Source organism: Artemia sp. Qi Xiang Cuo, chromosome 7, assembly GCF_049724085.1.
Source record: "Artemia sp. Qi Xiang Cuo chromosome 7, ASM4972408v1, whole genome shotgun sequence".
NCBI classification, from domain to species: domain Eukaryota; kingdom Metazoa; phylum Arthropoda; class Branchiopoda; order Anostraca; family Artemiidae; genus Artemia; species Artemia sp. Qi Xiang Cuo.
Window position 1 is genome coordinate 61,814,046 of NC_142800.1, and position 15,085 is coordinate 61,829,130.

Sequence of the window (15,085 nt, forward strand, 5' to 3'; positions counted from 1 at the left end):
GTGTCCTTACTGAAAAACTACTGCATTAAAAAAAATATTAAATTTATCATACGACCTAAATTATTTCATCAGATACGCCAGCACTCATAAACGATCCTTTTGAAATTCTGCTAACAACAATGATGCTCAAGGTAAAAGTTTGAATGAAGTACTATAACACACCCCACACCCATCCCTCCTTTTTTTATAGCTATGATCGAAATTAATGTTACCTGTTATAAGACAAAAATGCCAATTGCCAAAAAAAAAAAAAAAAATAGTACATACCATGTTAATTTGCTTTAAAAAAACGATATTTTTTAAAAAATTTTTTTTATCTTTAACCATTTCCAAAGATTGATATTGTTCCAATCAGAAAAAAACGTCAATTGCCAAAAAAAAAAAATAACACACACCATGCTGAATGTGACAATTGTTCCAAATTTGTAATAAATATCTTGCTTTTTGCAGTGTGTAGGAACCGGAGGGGAATCCCTTTTCGCTTGGAAAGGTACCAATGAAAGGCAAGCAAAACGTGTTTAATCACGTGTAGAGGTCCCATAGAATAACACAGGGAGGAACATAAGGCCATAGAATAGCATAGGAAGGAACATAAACCCTTAGAATAGCACAGGAAGGAACATAATCCATGCAAGTTCCATAAGTACATGCTCTGGAAAGACGCCATAATTCACCCAAATCCATAAGTACATGCCCTGAAAAGGTGTCAAGGAACGTAATCTCCCCAAATAGCACAGAAAGGAACATAGTCGGCTAGAATCCAATAAGTACATGCTCTGGAAAGGTGCCAAGGAACGTAATCTCCCCAAATAACACCTTTATAAGTACTCTTAGACACCTCGCTCCCATCCCTCCAAAAATATTTTATTCAGATATTTCTTGTTAAAAAATTATCCAATCACTAATTAGAATCAATCACACTCTTATTATTCAAAAACTAAATAATATCGTTCATAGAGTCCAATTTTGAATTCCTTATCCCTTTTTGCAAATGTCAATCAAACAATTCCGATTGTAAAAGCGTGTTTAATCACGTTGCTTGGAAAGGTATCCATAAGTACATGCTCTGAAAAGGTGCCAAGGAATATAATCTCCCCAAAATAACACCATTATAAGTACTCTAAGACACCTCGCTCCCATCCCTCCAAAACTATTTTATTCCGAGATTTGAGGTTAAAAAATTATCCAATCACTTATTAGAATCAATCACACTCCTATTATTCAAATATTAATTAATATCGTTCATAGAGTCCAATATGCGAATTCCTTATCCCTTTTTGCAAATGTCAATCAAACAATTCCGATTGTAAAAGCGTGTTTAATCACGTTGCTTGGAAAGGTATCCATAAGTACATGCTCTGGAAAGGTGCCATGGAACGTAATCTCCCCAAATAGCACAGGAAGGAACATAAAGTATTAGAATTCATTATTAGCATTCTACTTATATAAACGAATTTTTGATGCGTTTTTAACGTTTTGTGCCCCCCCCCAAAAAAAACTGGATACGGCCCTGTTGCTTTATATTCACATTATATAACAGACAGGATATTATGGGGTAGTCCATACGTCACTGTATATTAACCTTATTTATCTGACCCTGACCCTTAGGCAGGGTTTTGGTAATTTTTCTTGGAGTTCAATGAAATGGTGAAAAAGGGGTATTTTACGTTTGTCTTTCAATTTTTTTAGGGAGAAAACCTATGGAACAAAATCGGGGGTTATTTTCACCTTTTTGCAGGTATGTTTGAATCCATCATAATCTTTTCTTAGATATTTTAACAAGTTTTTCATTAATCTAATTCTCCACTACTGTGGGAAAACCCTAAACGACTTTTCTGTTCTGATCCGAAGGATTGTTCACACTACTGCCAACTTCTTATGATTTGAATTACATCGTATGTGAGTGACCAAATCGTTTCTAAGAGAAGTTGAAATACCTTATATTGACTGTACTATTGTCAGTCCCAAGGTCGTTGATTTTCACAATAGGTTTTGATCGGTCAATATGCTTTAGTTTGTCTTAGATAAAGAGAGATGATAGAGTGATTAGACATAACGGAAGAGCGATTATCTCCTCACCAGAATCAAACGAAGTAAATGAGAACATCCCAAAGAGGATGAAGGGGGGCTAGAATCCAATTATATTTATGCAGCAATTGATGCTTTTTCTCTCTTTGATTTTTACTTTGGCATATCAATTTAGTTCTTGATTCCTTTTTTGCATGCTATATTAATTTTATTATTCAAGCTCATGTGACCTATGTATGTCGAAAATCAGATCATGCATATGTTGATGTCACTTTATAAAGGGCTTTACAATAAATCAATTTTCTCAATTTCTGATTTTGGTTACTATTTATGATTCTTACTTCTTATGACTTAAATTATATCGTATATGAGTGACCAAATCATTTCTAAGAGGTTGAAATGCTTATCAGTCTTAAGCTTGACGATTTTCACAATAGGCTTCAATCGGTCAATAGACTTTAGTTTGTTTAGATAAAGATAGAGTGATTGTTCCACCTAAATGATCTTTGAAGTCATGCGGTATACTAGGAAATGAAAAAAATGTCATAGGTTAACAACACAGTTACTGAAACTCAAGGAAAAAGCTCACAGTCTTTAAATTTTATAACTAATCTTTCAATTTTTTAATTAGAATAAGTAAACTCTCGATTATCTGCAAAATTAGAGGGCCTTGGCTACCGTGGATAAGCGAATTCCGATGACAGTACGAAATATAGCCGAATAGCCAAACATCAACGTAAAACTATTTTTTGCAAGTTTTTACTTATATTAGATTATTACATTATTTTATTGTTACATTATAGTGTTTTTGTTATCGCCACTATCGCGTACTTTTTTAACCTTATTGTTTTTATTTTTTACGAATCGTACAATCGGTATATCGTAATGCATTTACGCCACGTTGTAGAAGCTATTGTTGTCGTGTATATTCAAAACCTGCATTATTCAAACAATTCGGTTCCTTTGAAGACCTTCGATAATCCGCAAAGAGAATATCTACGTGCAGATAATCAAGAGTTTTCTTGTATTGTATTCATGGATGTAGGCAACATCTTGTCTAGGGGGGGGGAGGGGGGCAGCCGATTCTGTAATGGAGAAAAGATGAAGTTATATCAGTAATGTCTCTTAATTCTTTTCATTAAACTTATTTGAAATACCACGAGGTAGTGTTGTGTACAGGGTCGCCACCAAGGTCAGTTCCCAAAGCGCTAAAATTGCCCAGTTTTGCATGCTACACAGCGATTTTCGGTGCTACAGTAAAAAAAAAATTCCTGTGTCGCGGCTTGCGCCATAACACGCACAAGACCGTTTAATTGTACTTGGATTATTAATAGGTCAATATTTTAATAATTTATGCCTGGTCATTTCAAACTTAGCGCAAATCTTTTGAAATGAACACGGCAAAAAGGTGGCTCTGGATATATCAAACTTTGCATCAATCTTTCGAACAACTACGGCAAAAAGGCGGCCCGTGCGTTTTGTTAGTTCCTCTGCCTTTTCTCAAAATCCCAAATTACATTACGGTTAGATAACAGCTTCATATTCTAAGAATTCAATTCAAAAGTTTAACTCTTAACTGGCAGGGTGAGGTCTCTCAGACCAAGTTTTTGTCAATTTCGTACTATTGGGTTATGCTAGAAGGCTGATATCTCATGTATTCTTCGGACCAGTTGAGTGCAAAAACCTCGGTAAAAGAACATCTCGAAATCACTTACAGGTGCGTAGATATTGAGCTCTGGGGTCCGGCAGATCCCACCCTGCAGTTTGTGTAACTTCTTTTCGGCCTAGCAGAGAAATCAATATTAGTTTTTACAAGCTTTTCAGAGAACAATTAATTTGATTTCAACTTATCTACATCCTACGTTTATCCTACATTCCCACATTTACATTCCTACTTAGTTACGTCCTACATCCTACATTTACGTCCTAAATTCGAGAGGAAAAGATTTTCGTTTTTGCGGGACTCTTTTTAGTTTATTTCTTTGGGTAATTCAAATTTTCTTTGATTTTTAGAGCTGGACATATCATTTATAGTTGGAATATGGTCTTGTATGAAACTACTGACAATCTGGAGCAATGCTATGAACAAGCCAGATAATTCTTACAGAGGAGACACAGGAGCTTGTAATCTTGTTTTACACTTTTCAGGTCTCAGAAGACAACCTAAAACCCCCTGAAAATGCAGGGGGCCTTTTCGTCACAGCTGAGATACTTTAGAAGACCGCCCTTCACACCAATGCCAAGACTGACAAGTACCACCTGCATTATAACTTTTGTTTTGTAGATAAGCAAACGTACTTGAAACCAGTCGACGTCATAGAGGTTCGATCCTCTCTAGACCTTCTGTATCTCTCTAGAGTATTCAAGTCAGACAGTGAAGATTGTGAAGGTCTCTTTGCAACTGATGGAACTGGGCCGGACATTTTCCACGCTACGATGAACCGGAAGCGATTCTAGTATCTGGAAAACTGTCTTCAGTTCGATGATAGGCACACGCGTCACGAAGGAGGTGGACCTGTAATTCCCATCAAAGAAGTTTTTGATCTCTTAATCGCAAACCGTAAAGCAAATTATTCACCAGGCGAATACTCGACGATCGATAAAATGCCAGTTGCATTTAGAGGACGGTGCAAATTCAAGAAGTAAATTTGTTCATAACCGAACAAGTTTAGATACAAGATTTCTAGAGGTCATTGAAGACATTTTATCTATCTAATGTCTTTGTCTTCACTGGAAAGAAAACACCAATAGTTGAAATCCACAATGCTTTAGCTCCAACGTGAACATGACCCTTGTCGATCTCTTTGAAGAGCTGGAACACTTTTTAGCCGGTAACTAGTTCACGTCAATAGATCTCATTGAAATGATCAGAGCCTTGAGAATGACACACGTAAACACGACGAAAAAGAACGACAGAGAGATCCACCCTCTTTCCATGTTAGTCATACAAGGGAACCCAACTCGTCCATCTTCGAATTTAGAGAACATCTGAAACTGGTGTCGTATTTTCCAAAGAAAAAGAAGCAGCTATTCTTGCTTCATCGATTTCCTTTTTCAGCAGCAATTGAACTTGAGATTAGTAAACCAGAGATTATCGTGACGTTTAACGCAACCAAAAATAGAGTGGACTTTCTAGACCAAAAGTGGTCCATCTACACGACTAGCAACCGCACGAAAAGATGGTCCAAGGAGGTGTGGCATTTGATCATGGACACAGGTGGAGTAAATGCCAATGTCATTCTGAGCTACTCAACACTCCAAGAAAAGATTTGGCCTGAAGGAAAATGCTGATAGAGCTAGGACGATCCCTCATCGACCCGTAACTTAGCATCAGAGCAACCCTCCAAAGGATCCCACGAGATCTGCGTAATTTGATCAAGAACTATACATGATTTTCAGCTGAGAATGTCACCCATGTGTGTTCTTCAGGTTTCAATGACCAAAAAGATCGTTGCATCATTTGCCCCCTAAAAAAGGACAGAAAATCCAATTGTACCTGCAGTTCGTGCCAAAAAAATGTATGTATGGAATATGCCAAGTTCCTCTGCCCCAAATGCGAATAGTGGAATGATTTTCGTGTTTTAGTATTTCTAACTGATATATCTTGATATTATGTAAGCGAAATTTGGATAAATTTGAAACAGTATTCTATCGAATTTTTAAAAACTGGGGTCCTGCAGACCCAACTTTGCAGCTAGTGTAACTTAGTGTAACCTTTCCCTGCCAGTTAAGTGTTAAGGTTGGGCGATATTGAAGATCAATATCGGAAACACAATTTGAAAATTTGTGTTTATGTCCAGCTTTTTCAACCATCTAGCATTGAACATCCAACAGAAAAATTCCAAAATACGACAAGTTTTCGTCAATATCTAGTGTAAATTTGAAGTTCTAGGAGGGGAAGCTGCCAAGCAGCCCCCCTTCCTTCCCTACGCCCATGATTGTATTTCTCTATAATTGCAAACCTAATACAGTTATACTCAGATTTCAACAGTATTTCCTAATAGTACTCGCATCCCTCTCCCCATTATGATTTTGAGAAACGTGTATATTTTAATCCTAGAAATATTTTATGTCTTAGAATTAAGGCCAAAACTTCTCCTAAAATTGTAATTTTCTTTGTTGAATTTACTTGGGAAGTCATTTCTTTATTAAAACGACACTCTGCTTTATTTATTTATTTTTCTTTATCAATTTCTCGGGACAATGCGTTTATAAAGATATGTCTCCTATTATCTTCTATATATACTATTGCCTTCAGTTTTTCTAGGGTAAAGGTTTTACAAATAATGGTCCCGTGGGTACCCTTCCTGCACGGTGGAACAATCATGTCGTGTAAATTATTTTAATAATTTTCTCTGCAATAAAATTAGCAATTGGTGTAATCATTATAGATACCCCTATGTTTTGTGGGTGTCGAAATTAGCAAGCTACTACCCTGATCTGAGATCCAAATTGGCCCGACGCTGGTAACGAAGATCAACTGTAGTTTTTATAAGAGTAAGTCCATTTACTCTCATAAAATCTCTCTTTACTATGAGAGCAAATCTGTTTATGTCCTATGAGGAATTCATCAGCCCCCCCCCACACACACAGACACCGATGCTACAATGTCTTATGATCTTTACGAAGAACTAAATTTGCTACGAACACGCTCAAGCTTTATAATTCTGATCTGATTTTTCCTTTTTTTTTTCTTAGTCTGTCTATAACACGACCGTATGGTTATATTAGTACTTATTATACTTATTGGATTATAGTACTTCTTATATTTTGCTCAGAGACAATTCACTTTTTCAGGAAAATGGTAGAGCTGAATTAGGAGAAAGAGCAAGTCCTCTTGGGGCTGAAGACATGAATGAAAGGTCAAATTTTGCAGATAAAAGACCAGAACCGACAGGTGAAGAATCTGGTCATAAAATGGTTGCTACCAGTTCAAACGAAGTTGTCGAAGAAGGGACACTCAGACCCGAACCTATTGGCGAAGCAACGGTTGCAGATGGTATGGTTTTGAATATTCCTGTTGGACAAAATGGAAGAGCGAATATATCCCCACCAGAATCAAACGAAGTAGATGAGAACATCCCAAAGAGGATGAAGGAGGACTAGAATCCAATTATGTATATACACAGCGATGAAGGCTTTTTCTCTCTTTGCTTTTTATTTTTGCCTATCGATTTGGTTCTTGTTTTATTTTTTGTATGCTATATTAATTTTACTTTTCAAGCTCATTTGACCTATCTATGTCGAAAATTAGATCATGCATATATTGATGTCACATTATGAAGGGTTTTGCAATAAACTAATTTTCTCAATGTTTGATTTTGATTACTATTTTTAAAAACAAAAAACTGAACCACCGTTTAAAGCCATGGAAAAGCAGAGAAGAATCTTGAAAGTTTAAGCTCCCTAAAAAAAAAACAAAAAAAAAAAACCTCATTGTCGGATAATTAACACAGGATTAGAACATGGGAGTCTGTCGAAGTTTTTCTATGGTGAGTGTGTGTGTATATTTTCACCCCTCCCCCCGAGGGAGACGTTTGGAGGAAAGGAGGCTTATAAAAGTTAAGGTTGTCTTTAGTGATTCCATTACTAATGTTCAGACAAGATGAATACACTACTCGATACATTTTTAAAAAAATGAAATAAACATCTCAACCAATGTTTGTCGAAAATTAGATCATGCGTATATTGATGTCACTTTATGAATGGCTTTGCATTAAATTGATCTCTACTTATTGCTGAATTTTGGTTCAACCAAAATTGGTTCAACCATGAACCAAAATTTAGCAATAAATAGAGATACTGGAGATATTTCATTAAGCCCAATTTACGACAATTTAATTTTGAAGGACTCAATCAATGTTTTCACTCGGTATATCTTAAAAGAACCTATTTGCATATCTAATGAAAACCGAAACTGTAGACCAGCTAAAACTATTACAAGGCAAAGGATTCTTGCTCAATCATATTTGTAAATTCTTTTTCATTGATTCCTGCCTGGTTTTTATTTAGTGTCTGTTCTGTCTTTGTCGGGTAAATTTCGAAAGGTTTTTTTTTTTTTTTTTTTTTTCTTTTTTGTTTAGCGATTATGATCACATGGCGGAGGTCCTTGTCGAAATATTTGCTTACTTCTTCTTCTTCATGGTTCGCCACTGGCTGACAAAATCCTCGTTTTTTCACCTTTTTTGTTTTTATTTTTCATTTTGTTATTTTCTTTCCTCTCTGAGTTTCATTTGACCTTCTATCATAAAGTAATATTTATAAGAAGCCGATGAGCCGAAAAAAGGTCTGGAAAAATCTGCGTGAAAGTCGCTATCACAAACTAATGTCGTATCATACCATCTTGACATACAACTATTTTTTTCATGTGTTTAAATCGTTTATTTACTGTATTTAAAATCTTTTTTTAAAGAAATACATCTTTATTACGCAAAATATAAAAACATATATGCCAAAGATAGTGCCACAATTCCATCTAAATCACAATGTTAGATGTCAGTAAATACCAATGTCTGCACAGTTGCGGAAAGTTTCATGCGGGCCACACCCCATGCCAGTTGTGCCATCTTCACACTCGCTCCAAGAATTTCCTGAAACAAATGCTAGCCATTACAACTTGAGAAACTCCATTTTACCTTTAATTGTATCATTGTTTTTAGAAAATTGGGTCTTTGAAAAAGAGCTAGGTAAAACCACCGCTCAATATTATTAAGTTAAACCTCCTAGTCCTCCAAGCTGATCTAGTTTTCCTAAACTTCCTAGCCCTCAAATGTTTAAAATAAAATTTTATAAATATTTTTGAAAGTGTCAACTAACGTATTGTCTAGTTTGTTAAATCTAGAAGGAGGATGAAAATTAACGGGAATAGAAGAAGTGAAGAAAATTTTTTCGAATCTATTTCATTATCTTTATGAAGCTTTAATATAGAAAATAAATCGGTTAACTTGTGGAGCGATTGAAAATTACCTTTTAATCAGTAATAGGGGGGGGGGAGGGGGAGGGATTTAGACCTAAACTGTATTTTTTTTTTCAAATTTTGACATCAACTTAAAAACAGCCTCAAATGCTTTATATTACCAAAGGCCTTGATCATACTTGTGCTTATCTCGACATTTATATCTAAACATATAACATCTTTGGAGACAATCAGGAGTAATTTTAAATGAGAAAGCAGATTGTGATTGGATTAAAATGATTATGGCTACCTGGACATTGATCAGCGAGTTTGTTGTAACGAACTGTAATATAGGGAGCAACTTGACCCTATAGTAACGGGAACTCTAAAATAGAAATTTTGATAGCAATTAATACCTTAAATATAGGTTTTATGTTATTTCAAATATATAGATCTCAATAAGTTGAAGGCTACCCATCAAAAGCTAGGAGCCTGAAAAAATTCGCCTGATTTTGAAAAAGGGAGAGAATACCCCCCAAAAATGCGAGGGACCTTGATGAAAATCGCACCATCAGTTTCAGTATATCTACAAAAATGTGGAATGGTGTGTTTTTTGCCATAAGAAAGATGACGGATGCGTTTTTTTTTTTTTTAAAGAGATGATCGTATCCAGTCCAATGGTCTTAAAAGATTGGGAGATCACTTATTCAAACTAAAACTAAAAGTTTTAGTGCCCTTTTTAAGTGACCATAAAGATTTGGGGAAAACTAACCTCCCTCTAGCACCCATTTTTTTTTACCCAAAGACATTTGATCAAAACTTGTATATAGTCGTTTTGTCCAGTATAGTTGAGCGGTCTAATTACTATACCCCTTGGGATGACATGTCCCCCACAGCCTCTGTGGAAAGGATTTTAAGTTTTGGATTTTGCTTAATGTTTCCATATAGTGTTTACAATGGAGAAATATACGGATTTTTTTTGGGGGGGGGGGTGGAGGATTTTCCATGGAGGACGAGGGGAATTTATTGGGCTGGTTTGAAAAACGATCAGAAATTAATAAAAAAAAAATTGTCAACTGAAACCAAGGACGAACATTGAAACTTGTAACAACAGAATTTATGCTGATGAGGGAAGTTGTCCCTCCCCAATCCCTCGCTCTTTACGCTAAGGTTTTGCTTTTTTGTCCCATTGCTTTAAGAATGACAGCTAAAATACAAGCCGTTGATTTGGAATACGAAAGTTTTTTCAAGCACTAATGAACCTTAGCATGAAGAACGAGAGATTGAGAAGGGAGAAGCCCCCTTATATATGGAATAATTTCTGTTTTGGTTAAGTTTTAATGTTGCTCCTTACTTTCAATTAAAAAAAACGTGTTTTTATATTTATTTTCTAGTTAATGGCATGTGCGAATTGGACTTGACACACTTTTGAACTTTTATCACTATCTTTAGCTCTTCAGCTTTAAATTTCTGGATCGAAATATTGATAAGTTTTGCCAACAGTCAAGATAATCAAATCTGTCAGCATTCTAGCGAAAACTAGTAACCTATACCTTTGAATCGCACGGAAAATAGAACATACAACTTTGACCTAACGTCACGCATGTACTGCAGTCCATGGAGTTAAAGGTGTACATGTTTGTTTTTTACCATTTTAGAGTTTTTTTGGTCTAATTGTTCTATTTTCATGATTCATAAATCGTGGAATAAAAGACCTAGAACTTAATGTGACGCATCTTTTGCTGTCCATGAGATTGAAGTCATAACTCTTCCATACCTGACAAGCTTATGGTTTGTGATTTGTTTTAAACTCCATAGTTTTAATATTTAGTTAGTCGTGAAGCGGAGTCCGCAGAAAGTAACGAAATAGAATTGGGTACATGTTCTACTGTCCATAAAGTGAAATTATTTGTTTTGCAACATTAATACTTAGTTCTTTATTTTAGTTCAACCTCTGTAATTTTAAAAATTTGTAAATTAAGGAAATAAGCTTGGATCTTGAAGTATAATAATTAAGTAGCATGTAATCCCTAACCATAATTGAATGTACCACGGAATATGTGTGAATCAAAGTCAACGTTCCGATGCTTTACAGGGGTCTTCTCGTTCAGTATTCACACGAACCGTTACTTTTCAGCTACAAAGATCATATTTTGGTAACTTGCCGCACTTCTACACGAATATTTTGTCGTTGTTTTTTTTTTTAAGAAAAGGTTAGTAAATTGAAATTATATTTTATTTGCAGTTATATTTATTCTTTGAACATGGATAAAAGAACTATGCCTATTTAAATAAATTACTGACCTGGTAGAAAACCAGATCAATTTTAAGTTTTTTGTTGACCTTGAACCTATCCTTGGGCCCCTCCTTAGATTTTGTGACATATCGTTCGTAGAAAAGATGCTTTGCAAAATTGACTGCACACTAAATATCTTTAAACGCTTTTACCTGTATAATAATGCCACTGAAGGGTGCAGCATTCCCATGTTAACTTTTGAGGTAAATTCACATAAATGAAATGGGTCATGGTATTAAAAGTTGGGATCATGTATTGAGTTCCAGTTCCATCGGCCATTTTTAATAAGTGATGATCGAGACACTCTTGAGTTGTAAGCTCATCCACAGCATTATGTGTGCATATCCTGAATTCGAAATACCCCATGTTACTGGCAGTAATATTAACTTGAACATTAAAAACCTGTAATGGTTACTATCGTTACGTCGCGTCTCATGAACAAAGAAAATATTGCCTATACAAAAAGCTATATGGTTCATTCTTCCAGGATTATAAATAAATAAGGGTTAATCCGCGTAATTGTGATAAAATTTTACGGTTAATTTTTTGAAGCAGAAGCAAGCAAATTGTCTTAATAGATCAAGTTTATGTGAATGACCCTAATACAAATTTTATTTGTCCTTGTCGTGCTATTACCTCTTAAAAGATCAGATTGTATGTAACAGCAACAGTGGACAAATTGACGACGACGAATATTTGTATATTAATAATTTTTAGATTTTCATACTCTCATAAACTTCTCATACTCTCATTGGAATGTAGGGCAACCGTTGGTACTAGTCTATAAGCTTATAACAGACATCTAACGAGTCAATGTTTTCACTTATTCACTTTACTTACAACTAATTATTTTGCTGGTTTCCTTGTTCTAGTTTCAATCTTGCTGATCAATCGTCAGGTAGAAAAATTTTCCGGATTTTCTGATTTTTTGGCTTATGCTTGAGTAGGCTTTAGAGAGTGTGTTAAGTACATTTTAATGTTACCGAGTTAGATTGGCTAACATAACATAATTTGCACTTTACTGAAAAAAATACAAATGAATGTGCATTGTCATTTTAATATACATCATACACCAATATTTATTAATCAAAATGTTAAAAATTTTGATTTATTAAAGTTGTAAAAGTAAAAACATTTACATTTTTTCAGTAAAGTGCAAATTATGGCTTTGGGAAGGCATAGGGTTTATGAGCCCTACTCATGTTAACTTCCGCTTGTTTTGAGTTTAACTCAATTATTTATTGTAATTTCTGTTCATTTTGGGTTTGATTTATTTATCGATGCTGACTTGTGGTGGTTTACGCTTGGTAGATTATTTGATTTTAGTTTTGCTCATTTTTGGTTTAATCTTTAATGGAGTTCTTGACATTTCTTTGAAAAACGTATTTTGTGAAAAAAAGTTTTTTTAATTAATTTCTGTTCGTTTTATATTGACATAGTCTTTTTAGGGAAAAAGAAAATAATAGTTTAAATCTTTTTGGTTTTTTAAGACTTCATAGTTTGGCCTGCCATTTGTATGCTGGAGAAAATCTTTCAGCAATTTTTAACAACATACACTCTTTCAAAAATATGGACACAAATAGCAGTGTTTAATTTAGCTTCATACCTCCTGTAGGTGACCTGGAATAGAAAACTTGATACCATTCGAAAAAAAATCTGTCTACGCTGTTTGACAGCTTGGATACACTTACTCTATTTTGATTTGGTTAAATTTTAAGAGCAGAAGTGGTAACAGAAGTAGCCCCGAAAGTTTGAACATAATATCCTCAGTTGTTCTTTGGATACTGCTGAGATGCCTTTTTGGGAATTACGATTAACACAGTGCATTTTTATTTAATCTTAAGGCAACATTTAGCTTTTAAACATAACGGGCAAATTGCATAACTGTGGAGGGTTGACCTATGCTATAGCCCAAGAGATGCAGTTACAAGACCGTTCATCTATTCTGAACAAAATAAATATATTAAATTTTGATTGGAAGTGTTTGGAAAATTATAAGCTAAAGAAGAGGGCTGATTGCTATCCAATCACTTTTGACTCTTAAAAGGGGTACTAGAACTTTGAATTCCCAACCAAATTAGCTCCTTTAAAATATCAATGAAAGTACATACTATGATAGAGCAGCGCTGTCTATGATATTGCTTATATGCCCTTTTAATGCATGCATGCGTATAGTTTTTTTGTTTAATTGAAACTCACCCTAAACGTTTCAATTTAATGCCCTTTAGTGCCAGTAGTCACAGTAACCGTAGAAGTAGTATCAAAAGTATACACATAGTGTATTCTGGCTTGGTCAAAATCTGTCACAACTTACCCTGTAAGGTCTAACTTAATAATGTAAGTCGTTATTGTGATTTTGTTTTGTCACCCTATTGACAATCTACATGATCATAGTTCGTTTTGATTTAGTTCAACATCCGCCTAAATAATCCTAGAAAGGTTTACCTTAATACCCTTAGCTTGTGCAGTAGCAATAGTTGTAGTAGCAGTAGTAGCATTAGTAGCAGTATGCACATAGGACCTTTTTTCATCCTCCCCTTCATGATGAAATTTTCCCTTCACGATTCAACATCCGTACACGATGAAATTTTTAACTTAACACCATCATCCGGTCTTGAAGCATTGCTGATAAGTCCTCTTGACAACCTATGTGAGCATAGTTTGTTTCGATTTATTTCAATACAGCTACAATATTGCCCAAAAATTTCGCCTTAATACACTTAAATTTATAAGTAGTATCAGTAGCACCAGTAGTTATAGTAGCAGTAGTAGTAGCAGTATCAGTAGTAGTAGTAGCAATAATAATAATAATAGTAGCAGTAGTAGTATTTGTAGGAATAGAAACAGTAGTATTATGGTGCAAATATTGTCTTTTGGTGAAATTTTTAACTTAACACCATCATCCGGCCTTGAAGCATTGCTGATACGTCCTCTTGACAACCTATGTGAGCATAGTGTGTTTCGATTTATTTAAATACTGCTACAATATTGCCCAAAAATTTCGCCTTAATACCCTTAGAATTATAAGTAGTATCAGTAGCACCAATAGTTATAGTAGTAGTAGTAGTAGTAGTAGCAGTAGTTGTAGTAGCAGTAAAGTTAATAGTATTAGTCTTAGCTTTAGTAGTAGTATTAGTAGTAGGAATAAATAATAATAGTAGCAGTAGTAGTTGTTGTAGGAATAGAAACAGTAGTATTATGGTGCAAATATTTTCTTTTGGTAAGTTCAACATCCCCCACAATAAGCGTTGTAAGTTTTAATTTTACATACGAAACTGTTCCTAGGATATTGCTAATATGCCCTTTTGACAACCTGCATACGGATGGCAGGTTGTCTTCAGTACAACATAAATTTTCAGAAATATTCTCTGAAAATTTCCCCTTCATACGCTTAGGCATAGATTTGGTGATACGGTTTGAATTAATCGAACTACTAACATTTTTGAAAAGGGGAATTACTTATGATCCACTGAACTTTTGAAAGTGTCAAAAATCTTTGACACTAAACCTGTAACGTATCGTCTACGAGACACCAAAGATTAAGATATTCTCGGTAGTTGTTATGATTAAACTTAAAAAAGTCAAAAACAATAGTGGAATTTATCAAATTGAAAAGATATTAAAGAGTCGTACACATAGGGCGAGAGACAGTTGCTTGTTTGTTGGCTAGGATACAACTCTGATTTTGATTTTTGGGTAGCAGTTGAAGAAATATAAACAGCCAAATGATTTCTATGTGACATTCATGTTCAATGTCTCTGATCCACTCTACAACGATTTGAATAAAACAAGTGATTTTCGGACAACACTCTCTCTCACCATCAAATTCGATGACGAGTATGATGTTGCTCTTGTCGATTGTATTC

General features: G+C 34.8%; 2 protein-coding genes across 7 annotated transcripts in view; one reads left to right on the forward strand and one right to left on the reverse strand.

Annotated features, from left to right (window-relative positions):
* The window catches only part of LOC148950539 (ADP-ribose glycohydrolase MACROD2-like), a 93,178-nt gene extending 85,842 nt beyond the window's left edge, over positions 1-7,336 (forward strand). For all 5 annotated transcript variants that reach the window (XM_089091645.1, XM_089091648.1, XM_089091644.1 and 2 more), the window contains one exon: positions 6,826-7,336. In XM_089091645.1, coding sequence (XP_088947771.1) covers positions 6,826-7,134 — 309 coding nt within the window. In that variant the 3' untranslated portion in view covers positions 7,135-7,336. The remainder of the gene's footprint in view (positions 1-6,825) is intronic.
* A 1,139-nt stretch (positions 7,337-8,475) lies between these two features.
* LOC148950540 (serine/threonine-protein phosphatase 2A catalytic subunit alpha isoform-like) overlaps positions 8,476-15,085 on the reverse strand; it is a 180,945-nt gene continuing 174,335 nt past the window's right edge. The window contains exons 6-7 of one of the 2 annotated variants that reach the window (XM_089092466.1): positions 11,372-11,565; positions 8,476-8,618 (exon numbers count right to left, since the gene is read on the reverse strand). In XM_089092466.1, coding sequence (XP_088948592.1) covers positions 8,524-8,618; positions 11,372-11,565 — 289 coding nt within the window. In that variant the 3' untranslated portion in view covers positions 8,476-8,523. Of the gene's footprint in view, positions 8,631-11,371; positions 11,566-15,085 lie in introns of both variants that reach the window. The other variant, XM_089092465.1, reaches the window with a different exon arrangement.